The sequence below is a fragment of the Macaca mulatta genome, chromosome 2 (assembly GCF_049350105.2).
Source record: "Macaca mulatta isolate MMU2019108-1 chromosome 2, T2T-MMU8v2.0, whole genome shotgun sequence".
NCBI lineage: Eukaryota > Metazoa > Chordata > Mammalia > Primates > Cercopithecidae > Macaca > Macaca mulatta.
Window position 1 is genome coordinate 28,579,403 of NC_133407.1, and position 14,322 is coordinate 28,593,724.

General features: G+C 38.9%; 1 protein-coding gene across 1 annotated transcript in view; it reads right to left on the bottom strand.

Annotated features, from left to right (window-relative positions):
* The window catches only part of RAB5A (RAB5A, member RAS oncogene family), a 36,735-nt gene that overhangs the window by 1,552 nt on the left and 20,861 nt on the right, over positions 1–14,322 (bottom strand). Inside the window, 3 exon segments of the mRNA NM_001261148.2 lie at positions 4,944–5,037; positions 6,872–6,994; positions 7,300–7,451. Of these exon segments, the coding sequence (NP_001248077.1) occupies positions 4,944–5,037; positions 6,872–6,994; positions 7,300–7,451 (369 nt within the window).

A 14,322-nucleotide genomic window follows, 5' to 3' on the forward strand; every position in this document is an offset into this window, starting at 1 on the left:
GTATTATATAACCACATGTTCATTCTTTTCAAATGTTTACTATCTATTAAATGCCAAAACATTGGTTGCTGTCTTAGGGAGTTTGATTTCTGGGGTAACTGTGTTGGGGGAAGGGTAGATGGGGACTGGCTGTAGACACAATTAAAACTTAAGCCTGACTAGTGCTTTATGTAATTCTCTACACAGATTCACTCAGTAATACCAGAAAAGTTGTATTTTATTTTATACTCATTATTACTTCTTCTTCTTCTTTTTTTTGAGATGGAGGCTCGCTCTGTCACCCAGGCTCACCTAGGCTGGAGTGCAATGGCGTGATCTCAGCTCACTGCAACCTCCACCTCCTGGGTTCAAGCGATTATTGTGCCCTGGCCTCCTGAGTAGCTGGGATTATAGGCATGCCCCACCACGACCAACTAATTTTTGTTTTTTAGTAGAGACGGGGTTTCATCATGTTGCCCAGGCTGATCTTGAACTGCTGACCTCAGGTGATCCACCTGCTTTGGCCTCCCAAAGTGCCGGGATTATAGGCATGAGCCATGGTGCCTGGCCTCATTATTACTTCTATTTAAAAAAAAATCTAAGTTAATAAACATGATGGCCAGCCAGTAAGCTTATCAGTAAGTTTATAAAGAAGCTCAGCTCATATCAGCATTCTCCAGGCTGCCACAAACGCTTTTTAGAACAAGTCAGGATAGAAACAAATACCATTGTAATCATCACCTCAACAAAACTTGTCCTCTATTGTGCAACTAATTATCACCCCGAATTATGATAGATCATATCTACTATTTCCTTCCTGGCTTCCACAGCCTTTGGCCTTAAAACATCTATATACATTTTCTCTCTCACACTCTCTTTTTTTTTAAGAGACAGGTCTCACTCTGTCACCCAGGATGAAGCGCAGTGGTGTGATCATGGCTCACTGCAGCCCTGAGTTCCAAAGTGAGATGGGGTCTCACTTTGTTGCCTAGGCTGGTCTTGAACTCTTGGGCTCAAGGAATCCTTCCGCCTCAGACTTCCACGTGCTGAGACTGCAAGTATGAGCCACCATGCTCGACCTCTTAGTTTTTAAAAGAGAAACTTACACCTTGCAGAGTAACCATCAGCTGCCTTGAAATAAAGGGGAAATAGGTAAGAGTTGGATTTTTGAGAATGAACAATTACAATCTATGCTTTGGGCAAAGGACAGATAAGACCCAAGTTAGATGCCTGCATGTGTCAAAACGTAGCATACTGGAGGAAATATACGAACACACAAACATACCTTAGCATGCTAGTGGAAATACACTTAAGATACAAACATATCCACATACATTCAGACATACTCAACACTTTGTTGTGATCTTAGTTTGAATGTAGCCTGCAGCCATACTTCTTTTCATTTTGGAGACAAGGTCTCCCTCTGTAGCCCAAGCTGGAGTGTGGTGCAACAATCATAGCTCACTGAAACCTTGAACTCCTGGGCTGAAAAGATCCTCCCACCTCAGCCTCCCAAGTAGCTAAGACTACAGGGTATGCACCACCATGCCTTTTTTTTTTAATTTGTTTGTTTGTTTTGTAGAGACTGGGTCTTGCTCTGTTGCCCAGGCTGGTCTAGAACTCCTGGCCTTGAAGATCATTCCACCGTGGCCTCTCAAAGTACTGGGATTACAGGAGTGAGCCACTGCAACCAACCTCATTTTCTCCTTTTATAGGCTGATGAATCCTAATCTGACTGACCAGTAGCTATACCTAATCCAAATAGAATTATCCTGAAGACCTCATCTCCAAAAACTATTTCCTAACTTTATTTGAGTCAGAGGAGTCTGGCTTGTCAGATTCAGACAACACACTCAACCAGCAGTTACGACTTTACCTCTGCCAAGCTCTATACAGCGAGTGGTTGTTCTCTGGAGTGTTCCCACTGATTAAAAAAAGTACCTGCTGGATATACAGATGCTCCTTGACTTACGATGGGGCTACATCCTGATATATCCATCCTAATTTGTATGTTTTTGATTTATGATTTTTTTTTTTTTGAGGCAGAGTCTCACTCTGTCACCCAGGCTGGAGTGCAGTGGCATGAGTGGCATGATCTCAGCTCACTACAACCTCTGCCTCCTGGGTTCAAGCAATTCTCCTGCCTCAGCTTCCCAAGTAGCTGGGACTACAGGCGCATACCACCACGCCCTGCTAATTTTTCTATTTTTAGTAGAGACGGGGGTTTCGACATGTTGGCCAGGCTCATTTCCTAACCAACTCCTGACCTCAAGTGATCTGCCCGCCTTGGCCTCCCAAAGTGCTGGGACTACAGGCATGAGCCACCGCACCCGACCTCATGTATGGTATTTGAAATTTATGATGGGTTTCTCTATGTAACCTCATAGTAAGCTGAGAATGTACTAAATGCATGTCACTTCACACCATCAGTAAGTTATAAAATTGTAAGTCAAACCACTGTAAAGTTGGAGATTGCTGTAGTTTGTTTTAATCCGTAAGACCCTTAATGTGCTAAATTCATTTTTTGAGGGGAAGCAGAATATTAAACATGTCTAAGAGTACTGATTTTAAGAGTGGCTGCACACACTGATCTCTATCAATCTTGGGGACAGACTACTATGGTAAGACTCTAACTTTACCATAGCTTTGACTCAGGTTACTCAGAAATTGAATATACTCTGCTTCGAGATCTGATTGCCTAGTTGCACTGTGGACCTTTTATACTTTATTTGTTCTACACATTCCATTCTACATCAGCATCAATCATTTTTAGAATCCTAGATGCTGGGTTGTGCAATGCATTTGGGAACCAGGAGCACTGAAGCTCGGAAAGAAAGACTTCCATTGGGCCACTTCTCTGGGACTGGCTCTAGGCTGGTAGCATAAATGGTATTATAATGGTATATCTCCAGTAAAATGTATTTACAAGCAAAGCCCCAGAGATGCTGAACGCTGGTACCTAGGACACAAAACAGCATTATATACTGTATATAATAACAACTTAGGTTCCGGATTGAGCAATCCATCATGTCTCCCTATTTAGCATGCTTCCCTAAGTGTTTAAATCAGATGTGAGTGAGATTAGGAGGCTGAAGGAAGTAAACCAGAATGAGAAACTTTTTAGTCCCTGCATTGATTACAGTTGTTATGAGTGCACTGTGTGATTTAAGTCACTAATCAAAGTATTCCTTCATAACAAAAAAATAATATAAAAGAAAAAAATTACTAATCTAGTGAAGGAAATGGAAAGGCCGTAATTCCATTTACACATAGGTTTTAAGAAAGGAAACATTCTAATTTCAGAAAAAAACAAAAAGCTAAAATATGTAGGCTGCTTTCTAACTCGAAAAATGACTTTATTAGCATGTTTGAATAAAAAGGTACAAACTGAAGTCCATCTGGTAGAGTTTAAATACTGTGAGAAAGGTTTAAAAGTGCAGGCTGATTTGAAAGACCTATTATCTCATTGTTTCCTCTAACTTTTCAGATGTGATTCTGGGTGTAATCTGTCACATTTGTAAAATGAGTACATTATCACACAACCCTTCGCAACTGTGCCAGTATTTCCCTAGCAAACTGCAAACTTGAGTTTTTCAGGAAAACATTTTACATGAGAAACAGGCAAGTTTTTTCCCATTTCAAATGAAGTACCATTAAACTCTGTCACCTAGTAAAAAACAATAAAAATACTTGCAACTTTTACTGGGTTTTCATTATTCTCTGATTCAGCTATTAACTGTTTATTTATATGAGTTCAATTTAAGAGTATTTCTTACTTGGAGTGTGTAAGTAAGGACTGTGAACACCCCAGTTAAGAATCAGTGCTGTAAAATAAAAGGTGTTGTGGGATGAGAAGAGTGCAGGGCACATGAAAACCACAGATGGCAAACTTTGAGAACCACCAAAACATACCCTTCAGGTAGAATCTATACATTAAAACCACTGAAAAGAGGAAAGGCTTAAAAAAATAAAATAAAATCTAAAACCAAAAAACTAAACCAACCTTTATTTTTGTTATAGAAAAGAGGCTTATAATACTACTCCAACTTCGTTACCTATAATCAAAAACTGAAACGGCAATTACCATCGGTTAAAAGCACCTCAGGGCTAAGCGCGGGGGCTCAAGCCTGTAATCTCAGCACTCTGGGAGGCCGAGGTGGGTGGATCACAAGGTCAGGAGATCGAGACCATCCTGGCTAACACGGTGAAACCCCATCTCTACTAAAAATACAAAAAAATCAGCCAGACATGGTGGCGGGCGTCTGTAGTCCCAGCTACTCGGGAGGCTGAGGCAGGAGAATGGCGTGAATCCGGGAGGTGGGGCTTGCAGTGAACAAAGATGGCGCCACTGCACTCCAGCCTGGGCGACAGAGTGAGACTCTGTCTCTGGAAAAAAAAAACCTTAAAGCAATGACAAGAACACTGTGTAAGATCAAATATAAAGTATGGATGTTGTTTTGTTTTCTTTTTTTTCTCCTTATGCCTCTATGCTCTGAAATCGTCTTCCTTATAATGTTTACATTAAAATAATTTGTCAATCTGTATACTTATGTGTCATGTTCTTCTGAGTTATACTTACCAATAATTTGACTTTTAAAATGTATAACCTAATAAAAAAACATATTTATCCAAATCTCCCAGCGAAACCTTTGCAAAATTTATCTATTTGAACTATCAGGTTAAGGTTAAGGCTTAACTCACCTTGAAGAAGCTTGCCTAAACTGACAGTATTACAACCTAATAGGTAATTATCTTTCAAATTTAACAATATTACCAACAAAGTATTGCTTTGTGGAAGGGACTTAGAAAAGTGGTATAATATCTCTCTCTCTCTCTCTCACACACACACAAACATACACACACACTCACCCCCAATACTTTTTTAAAAAAGAGACAGTCAAATCAAATATGCTTCATGCTTGTTTTGCTTATACTGATCATTTTAAAAGAGATATTAATCTTACCTATTGCCATGAATATTTCATTTACATTCATTGATGTTTTAGCTGATGTCTCCATGAATAATAAACTATTGTCATCTGCATAGGACTGTGCTTCCTGTTTACAGAACAAAAAATGAGATATATCTCTTGGAAATATGCTGTATCTGCTTTAAAGTTGTTATAGAAAAGGAGACTTACTTATTACTGCTCCAACCTGATTCCTATAATCATCTATAATCAACAACTATGTAATAGCTACAACAGAGGTAAGAGCACTGTGCAAGAAAATTTTATAAAGGACTATTTCCTTTTTTGTCTGAAATTCTTGCATTATCCCACCTTGATTAATCTGTTCTTACATTAAATCTGCTTTCAAATACTGAGTTCCAGAGATGGGGGAGAATTATCTTATTCTAAATAAAACTCTCTTTGATCTCAATGGAAATTTTTATTTACACTTATTATCTGCAATGAAGACAAAGGGAAACCAAATATCTAACACTGGCTTCAACTACTAAATGACACCCTCATATTTAATTTTCAGTGACATCTACAGTAACATTATAGTCTTGAATATATCATGAATCATTCCTTTGAAAATTACATTACTGCCCTACATTTTTGTCATGCTTTTACATTTTACATATATTATTACTTTTCATCCTCATAGCTGTTATGAGGGGTAATCAATGATCTTTCCCATTGGACAAAGAAACAACTGAGGCTCCTTTGAACTGTTATGTGACAGGGCCACTTCTGACTGTAACTTAAGTATTTTCTCTGCCACTCTAGTGCTGGGGAGGCAACAATTTTGGAAACAGTAATGGATGATACTGCATCTCACATCATTTTCCTAAGAATTAAATAAAATTACAAGTGTAACATGCCCAGCTTAATACCTAATGGTGGAAGAATACATGTATTCCATCTACAGTCATCAAAACAGAAAACTATTTCATCACTGATATATACATAATAGCCTCAACCACCCTTCTAGTAGAGAAGCCAAAGAGCAAGAGAACAGGCAGTTTTAAAAAGAATGTCGAAGTAGAGGACTTGCTTTGTTTTTAAGTGATTGCACTTGCTCTATTTTGCAGCAGCAAACATTCTGAATTAGCAACCGTAAGACACAAACTGGATTTTTTTTAGCCTTAAAATTTTTTAAAAATTATTAGTTTTTAGCTTATTATTTTCCAACTCTGGATACCGACTGGCAGAGCCTTTATTTTTGAATGCCGCTTTAAGAACAACCACATGAGTGTTTGCGTATGGACATATGTGGGTACATACACGTGCTGACACATACTTGCAGATAAGTAGAAGAGGGTTAGGACATAAAGCATGTGTGGGATGGAGGAATTAGGGCAGGGTACAATCACTTTGTGCACTGTGAACAATGACTACTTTTACGGTTTCTCTCTTTTTTTTTTGAGACGGAGTTTCGCTCTTGTTGCCCAGGTTGGAGTGCAATGGTGTGATCTCAGCTCACCACAACCTCCGCCTCCCAGGTTCAAGCAATTCTTCTGCCTCAGCCTCCCAAGAAGCTGGGATTACAGGCATGCACCACCACACCTGTCTACTTTTGTATTTTTAGTAGAGACAGGGTTTCTCTCCAAGTTGGTCAGGTTGGTCTCGAACTCGCAACTTCAGGTGATCCACCTGCCTTGGCCTCCCAAAGTGCTAGGATCACAGGCGTGAGCCACTGCACCCGGCCTTTATTGTTTAAGTCTACAAAATCTTTTGATCAGTTTTTATATTCCAGTAATCTATTTGAAAATTTAGGTTTATCAGAAACATTTTATTATATGTAGTATTTTGTATTTGTTTTAAAAATCAGTCTTTTCTATTACTTGCATGGTTTTAACATTACAACTAACTCAAGTGTTGACACAAAATAAAAACTTACAGGAAAAAAAGGGACTTTCAAGTGAAAGTTAAATTTAACATACCTGGAAATCTACTGCTCTTTTATTTGCTAGGTCGGCCTTGTTTCCTGATAAAGCTATTACAATGTTAGGACTTGCTTGCCTCTGAAGTTCCTTAACCCAATTTTTTGCTCTTGCAAAGGACTCCTGTTAAACAAAGAAACAGCTATTGGGCATAGGCTCAAAAAATGGTTAGGAAGCATCTTTGTGATACAAGGCTTTTTTTAAAAGACTGTCCACAGTGAGTGTGGGAAAGAAATTCTTAGGACTACTGTATTATGAGACATTTTCATTTTATTTTTTTTAAACCAGATTTTCTAATTCACAAAAGCTTCAGCAGAAAGGTCAAGATTGACTATCAAAAAAAGATTTTCCAAAATATTTAATCAAAATTCTGAATACCAAAAGTGGGTACTCAAATTAATTTCACTGTGCAATGCATCCATACTTACCTCATTTGTGATATCATATACAACTATGGCTGCTTGTGCTCCTCTGTAGTACATTGGTGCTAGGCTATGGTATCGTTCTTGACCAGCTGTATCCCATATTTCAAACTTTACTGTAGTGTCATCAAGACATACAGTTTGGGTTAGAAAAGCAGCTGAAAGAAAAGGACTGCAATAAGTTAATCATTTTTCTCCAAATGTTTTCATAATATAGAAAACACCTGCTTGTATACATGTATCAAAATGTTACACCGAACCCCATACATATGTACACCTATTATGTGTCAGTTAAAAGCAATAAATGAGGGTTAAAAAAAAAAAAAAAAAGGAAACACCTAGAAACTTGACAGATTGCATACCCACAATTGATAACAGCTTTTAAATACTGGCAAAGCTGTGCTTTTAAGCTATTTACATGTATGCTTACATATAGGGCCTTTGTAGTGAAATCACAGATTGAAAAATTTCTGCATCTTAGAAATCTTAGAAAAGCTTGTTATAATACTAAATAAGCTTAAGACTACATTTCTTTTCCTTCTTTTTTTTTTGAGACAAGACTCTCATTCTGTCACTCAGGCTACAGTGCAGGGGCGTGATCTCAACTCACTGCAACCTCCGCCTCCAGGTTCAAGCAATTCTCCTGCCTCAGCCTCCTGAGTAGCTGGGACTATAGGCACGTACCACCACACCTGGCTAATTTTTGTACTTTTAGTAGAGACGGGGTTTCACCATGTTGGCCAGGCTGGTCTCGAGCTCCTGATCTCAGGTGATCCGCCCACCTTGGTCTTCCAAAGTGCTGGGATGACAGGCGTGAGCCACCGAGCCCAGCGAAGACTACATTTCAAAACTGCTCTACAATTAAAGAAATGCAATGATAGTCTCAAAAAATGGAAGTCGCAGGAAACCCAGTGTGCTTAAAAGTACCATCTACATTGCCAACACCACGTCCTGTTCCATTTTACTAGATTTTATTGGCACACTCTGGCAATTTAGTCCCAGTCCATTACCACCAAGTTAGTATTTCTTGTTATATATGTTTTTTTTTTCCCTGAGACACAGTCTCACTCTATCGCCCAGACTGCAGTGCCTCCCAAAAGTGATGAGATTATAGGTATGAGCCCCTGTACCCGGCCTTTTGTTATATTATTTTTAAAACATTGTGACACTTTAATTGTGGTAGTCATTATTACCTTAATCTAGATTTAATTTGTTCAGGTGATTCAATATTTGCTCCTACCTTTCATTCCCTGCCGTAAGAATTTTTCGGATCTGTACTTTTCCTGATTCTAATTTTAACACTAAGAAAGCAGCATCACAAGCTGGGCATGGTGGCTCATGCCAGTAATTCCAGCACTTTGGGAAGCTGACGCGGGCGGATCACGAGGTCAGGAGATCAAGACTATTCTGGCCAACATGGTGAACCCTTGTCTCTACTAAAAATACAAAAATTAGCTCGACATGGTGGTGCCTGCCTGTGGTTCCAGTTACTCGGGAGGCTGAGGCAGAAGAGTCGCTTGAATCCACGAGGCAGAGGTTGCAGTGAGCTGATACCGCGCCACTGCACTCCAGCCTGGCAACAGAGACTCCGTCTCAAAAAAAAAAAGAACGTAGCATTATAAAATGATACAATATTGTTAAAATTAAAAGACCCACACACAGCCATTAGACCGCCCGCTGCTGCTGCTCTATCATTCACTGTAAATTGGTATGCTCCTCCCTTCCTTCTACGTTTAGCTCAAGGTGTGATATTCAAACCCTATTTCCAAATTGGTATGCACTTGAATTACACCTTTCTAAATATTATGCAAAGGAATTATGATACATTTCTCTAAATTACAGCAGTTTATCTAGTGATGTCGATAGAGATGTACTAACCAGTATCAAATGTGCTAAAGAAACCAAGTCTAACGAGATGTATCTCTTTTATGTTAGCCATAACTTTTTTTTTATGCTCTTTTAGGTTAACTGGTTGCTGGCTTTAGTATCGACAACTAAAATCTTCTGAATTTTGCAAACAATACTGTAAACATCTACATTTTGACTTAGATTCTAATTGATAGTTTTATGAATTCTCACTAATCATATTGTAAAATATATTCTAATCCAGTTCAAACTTTTTTTTAAACCAACAATTAGCAGAATTATCCATTTTCTAAAATGCTGTATTTATGGTAAAGGATATCCAGAGAGCACTATGTCACTTTTTCAAGGTCATGAGAGGTTCTCCTGTAGGATCAAAACATGTTTTTAAACTAAAATTAACTCCCTAAGACAGTACTCTTATCAAAAAGGAAAAGAGGAAAATAAATCACAATACACAAGCCTTTTTCCAAGTATAGTTTGATGCAGACTTGCAAAAAAAAAAAAAAAAAAGGGATTAAAATGTGCATAGACTGTTTTATTTTTTAGACATACTATGATTCACAAAGTATACTAGTAGTAAAAACATTCATTTATACATCCATAGCAAACTTCAGGCTCAGGGAAATAACTAGAGTCGTCCCTCAGTATCTGTGGAGGACTGTTTCCAGAACTTTCCCATCTATCATGAAGGACTGGTCTCTAGAATCCCCAACAGGTAACCAAATCTGAGGACGCTCAAGTCCCAGATACAAAATTGCAAAGTATGTGCATATAACCTAAGCACAGCCTCCTGTGTACTTTAAAGCATCTCTAGATTACTTTGTACTTTAAAGCATCTCTAGATTACATTGTATTAGGTAATACAATGCCTGCGCATCACGTCATCCACTAGATTCAACACAGTATTAAGTGTGTGGCAAATTTAATTTTTGCTTTTTGGAGCTAAGTAATTTTTTCCCCCTTAATATTTTCAAGCTGCAGTTGGTTGCATTTATAAATGCGGAACTCACAGATTCAGAGGGCCAAGTGTATTAGAGATATTGCCTTAGAGAAAATACGATCCAATTCTCAAGCCAGTTAAAGATACCACAAGAGGCCACCATACATGTACAAAAATGCCAAATACAAAGAAATTGCAACAAATACATTAAGACAAACAAAGGCCCATGACCAAGTACATTCTTTCAGAAATACAAAACTATTACAATAACAGGTTAATGAAGAAAATCCTTTTAAACAAATTACAAAAAGGCATTTGAGTCAATATCCATTCCTAATAAACACGTTAAGATTCTTCCTTATAGCAAACCAGGGCATTATTTCTAAATCTAGGAACAAAACCAGGGGAAACCATGCTGGAACAGGAATGGATCCCACTCAGATTAACAAAGATAATCAATTCATTCCTCAACTCTGCTTAGAAACCTTCCTTCATTCCACCCTAGTTAACATCTCCTACATCTGTGCTCCCAGAGTTCTCTGTGTAGAAACATTTCACATCTTTTATAATCATTGGTTTATATCTTTTCTTCTCCTTGATTGAGAGTTACTTGGGCAATGACCACAGGTTAAGTATCCCTTACATGAAATGCTTGGAACCAGAAGTGTTTTGGATTTTTAAAGATTTTGTAGTATTTGCATAATGAGATACTTTTGGGAAGGGATCCAAGTCAAAACATGAAATTCATTTGTTTCACATAAAGCTCGTACACACAGCCTGAAGCTAAAATAATTTTGTGCATTAAACCAAGTTTATGTACACTGACTCATCAGAAAGCAAAGGTGTTAAGTGTGAAACTGTTCACTTGTGACATCATATTGATGCTTGAAGAGCTGGGGAGCATTTCAGACTTCAGATTAGGGATGCTCAACCTGTAGTAGTTCTTCTCTGTACCAGCATCTAATATAAATCCTTGTTCATACAGATGTTCAAAAATGTCTACCAAAAGAAGGAAGTTCAAAAAGATACATGGAACCATTTAAAGGGTACTTCAGATAACATTTGAATGTAGACAGAGGCAGCTCCCAAATGTGAAAAAACAGACATTTCACAAGGTCTCTCTACTCAAGTTGTAACACAACCTCAAAAACATCATCAAGATATTTTTCACTTGATAACACTGTACTGGGCCGGGTACGGTGGCTTCTGCCTGTAATCCCAGCACTTTGGGATGCCAAGGCAGGTGGACCACCTGAGGTCAGGAGTTTGAGACCAGCCTGACCAATACGGCAAAACCTTGTCTCTACTAAAAACACAAAAAAATTAGCCAGGCATGGTGCCACATGCCTGTAACCCCAGCCACCTGGAAGGCTAAGGCAGGAGAATCACTTGAACTCGGAAGGCAGAGGTTGCAGTGAGCCGAGATTGTGCCATTGTACTCCAGCCTGGGCAACGAGAGTGTAACTCCGTCTCAAAACAACCACCGCCACCACCACCACTGTACTATTGTTCATGTGGTATGATAAAGCATAATTTTGGGGGAGAAAAAGACCAACATTAGAGGCCAGGGAAAATCAGTTTTATAATATACTTAAAAAAATGAAAAGTGCTGCAGTACTACATGAACAGAAATATTACTGGAATAGTGTAGGCCAGTATAACAAACTCTTATATACATAATACACCCCAAGACGTTCATGATTTCCCAAAGTCCTAAAGTTTTAAAATACTACTATAGTGTTGTTTTTTTCTGAGACGGAGTTTTGCTCTTGTCGCCCAGGCTGGAGTGCAATGGCGCGATCTCGGCTCACTGAAACCTCTGCTTCCTGGGTTGGAGTGATTCTCCTGCCTCAGCCTTCCAAGTAGCTGGGATTACAGGCGGCCGCCACCACGCCCGGCTAATTTTTGTATTTTTAGTAGAGATGGGGGTTTCACCATGTTGGCCAGACTGGTCTCAAACCCCTGACCTCCGGTGATGCACCCACCTTGGCCTCCCAAAGTGCTGGGATTACAGGCATGAGCCACCACACCTGGCCAAATTTCCACTACAGTGTTTAATTTCCCCTGTAAAACTCAGTGAAGTGTAACTGACATTTAGGTGACATCTTCAAATCCTTAGTGCTCCTAAAAATACATTACTAGTAATTTATAAAGTTATGTAAACGAATTGTGCCACTGAAAAGATAAATTACTACATCAATACAGTAGCAACATCAACCAACCACAAACTTACCTGAATCTGTAAAACCACTTTAATTTATCCAAAACGTCTATTTTCTGGCTAAGAACCATCACTCTTAGACCGCTTCATTTTCTCTTCACTTCCATCACCAGCACTAGTAGTTGGTTTTCTTTTCGGGCCCATATTTCACAAAGAAACAGCTTTTATCACTTCGAGAGTTACTGTGTACGCGATGACAAGTAGAGAAAAACAAAGCTGCGTTGAGATGTGGGTGCTGGCCTGTCTGATAGGCTCCCTCTGAGCTACGTGATCAGTTCCTATTTGCAAGCCTGGCAGCAAGCAAGTAACATTTCAGCCTCAGCAAAACTACAAATTACTTTATCACAGACCTTGGAATTAGGTGAGAATAGCTGAAGCTTTAAATGTCAAATCTGCAAATACCAAAGGCCTATTATAATATGCAAGACTCAAACAGTAAGCCAGGAGAAGACATTACAACACACTGGGCGAGGGAAAGGATATCCAAATTGATGGCATGAAACCAAAGATTAATAATTAAAAAACAAAGTGGCCAGCTGGGCATGGTGGCTCATGCCTGTAATCCCAGCACTTTGGGAGGCTGAGGCGGGTGGATCACATAGTAAGGAGTTCAAGGCCAGCCTGACCAACATGGTGGCATGCGCCTGTAATCCCAGCTACTCAGGAGGCTGAGGCAGGAGAATTGCTTGAACCCAGGAGGCAGAGGTTGCAGTGAGCCAAGATCACACCCCTGCACTCCAGCCGGGGTGACAGAGTGAGACTCCATCTCAAGAAAAAAAAGAAAAACAAAGTAACCCCCACCTCATAACTAAAATGATTCTACATGAATTAAACAGAAAGGGGAAAAAATACAAAAACTGAGAAACCATACAACTTCAAGCCCAAACTTATTATTTATCAAAACTGACAGGGAAGAATTGCTTTATTAAAATTGACCAAAATTCTATATAAGACTACAGATTTGATTACACAAAAATATGAGACTTCAGGTTTGCAAAACTTGTGTCATTACCATGACAAAGGGGCAAACCTAATGAGAAAAATTTCTACAATGGATGCTAAGGGATTAGTATTTTCAATCTGTAGAAAGTTACTATAAATGTTTAGAAAAATTTTAGAACCTCAAGAATAAATGTGTAAAGACAATTCACAAAAGAATGGAAAAGGAGACCAGTAGTCAACAAAATCATCCACATAGTAAAAACAATTTTTATCTCCTAAATTAGCATAATGAAAAAATATAAATAGGGCAGGTACTGTGGCTCACACATCTGTAATCCCAGCACTTTGGGAGGCCAAGGCAGGTGGATCACTTGAGGTCAGGAGTTCAAGACAGTAGGTAGAACAAACTTTTATGCTCAAAGAATTTAAAACTATTTAATAATTAAAAACAACCTTGTTAGTGAAACGAAATCCGTCATCAAGAATTGGAAGTAAGGCTGGGCGCAGTGGCTCACGCCTGTAATCCCAGCACACTGTGGGAGGCTGAGGCAGGAGGATCACTTGAGGCCAGGAGCTTGAGACCAGTCTGGCCAAAACAGTGAAACCCTGGCTATTAAAAATACAAAAATTAGCTAGGCATGGTGGCACGTGCCTGTAGTATCACCTACTCAGGAGGCTGGGGCATGAGAATATCTCAAATCCTGGAGGCAGAGGTTGCACTGAGCTGAGACTGTGCCACTGCACTCCAGCCTGGGTGACAGAGACGGGCTGTCTCAAAAGAAAGAATCACAAGTAAAGTAACTTGTGGGGAAAGAATGTAAAGAAAACACTGGGTAGTTTGGCTACAGCATAATAAATCAGATTTTCTGGTTTTCAAAGATGTGAATTGCAGTAAAGAAATTTCGATATGCTGTTTTTTTCAATTTTTGGTAGTAAATAAATGTGTATAGAGAAACAATAATATAGGTTGTCATATTTGAGTACCTTTAAAAAAAATCCAACTGTGTCAGTGAAAAAAAAATACTAGTAACTAAATACGTAGTAAGTATTAAGTAGCAAT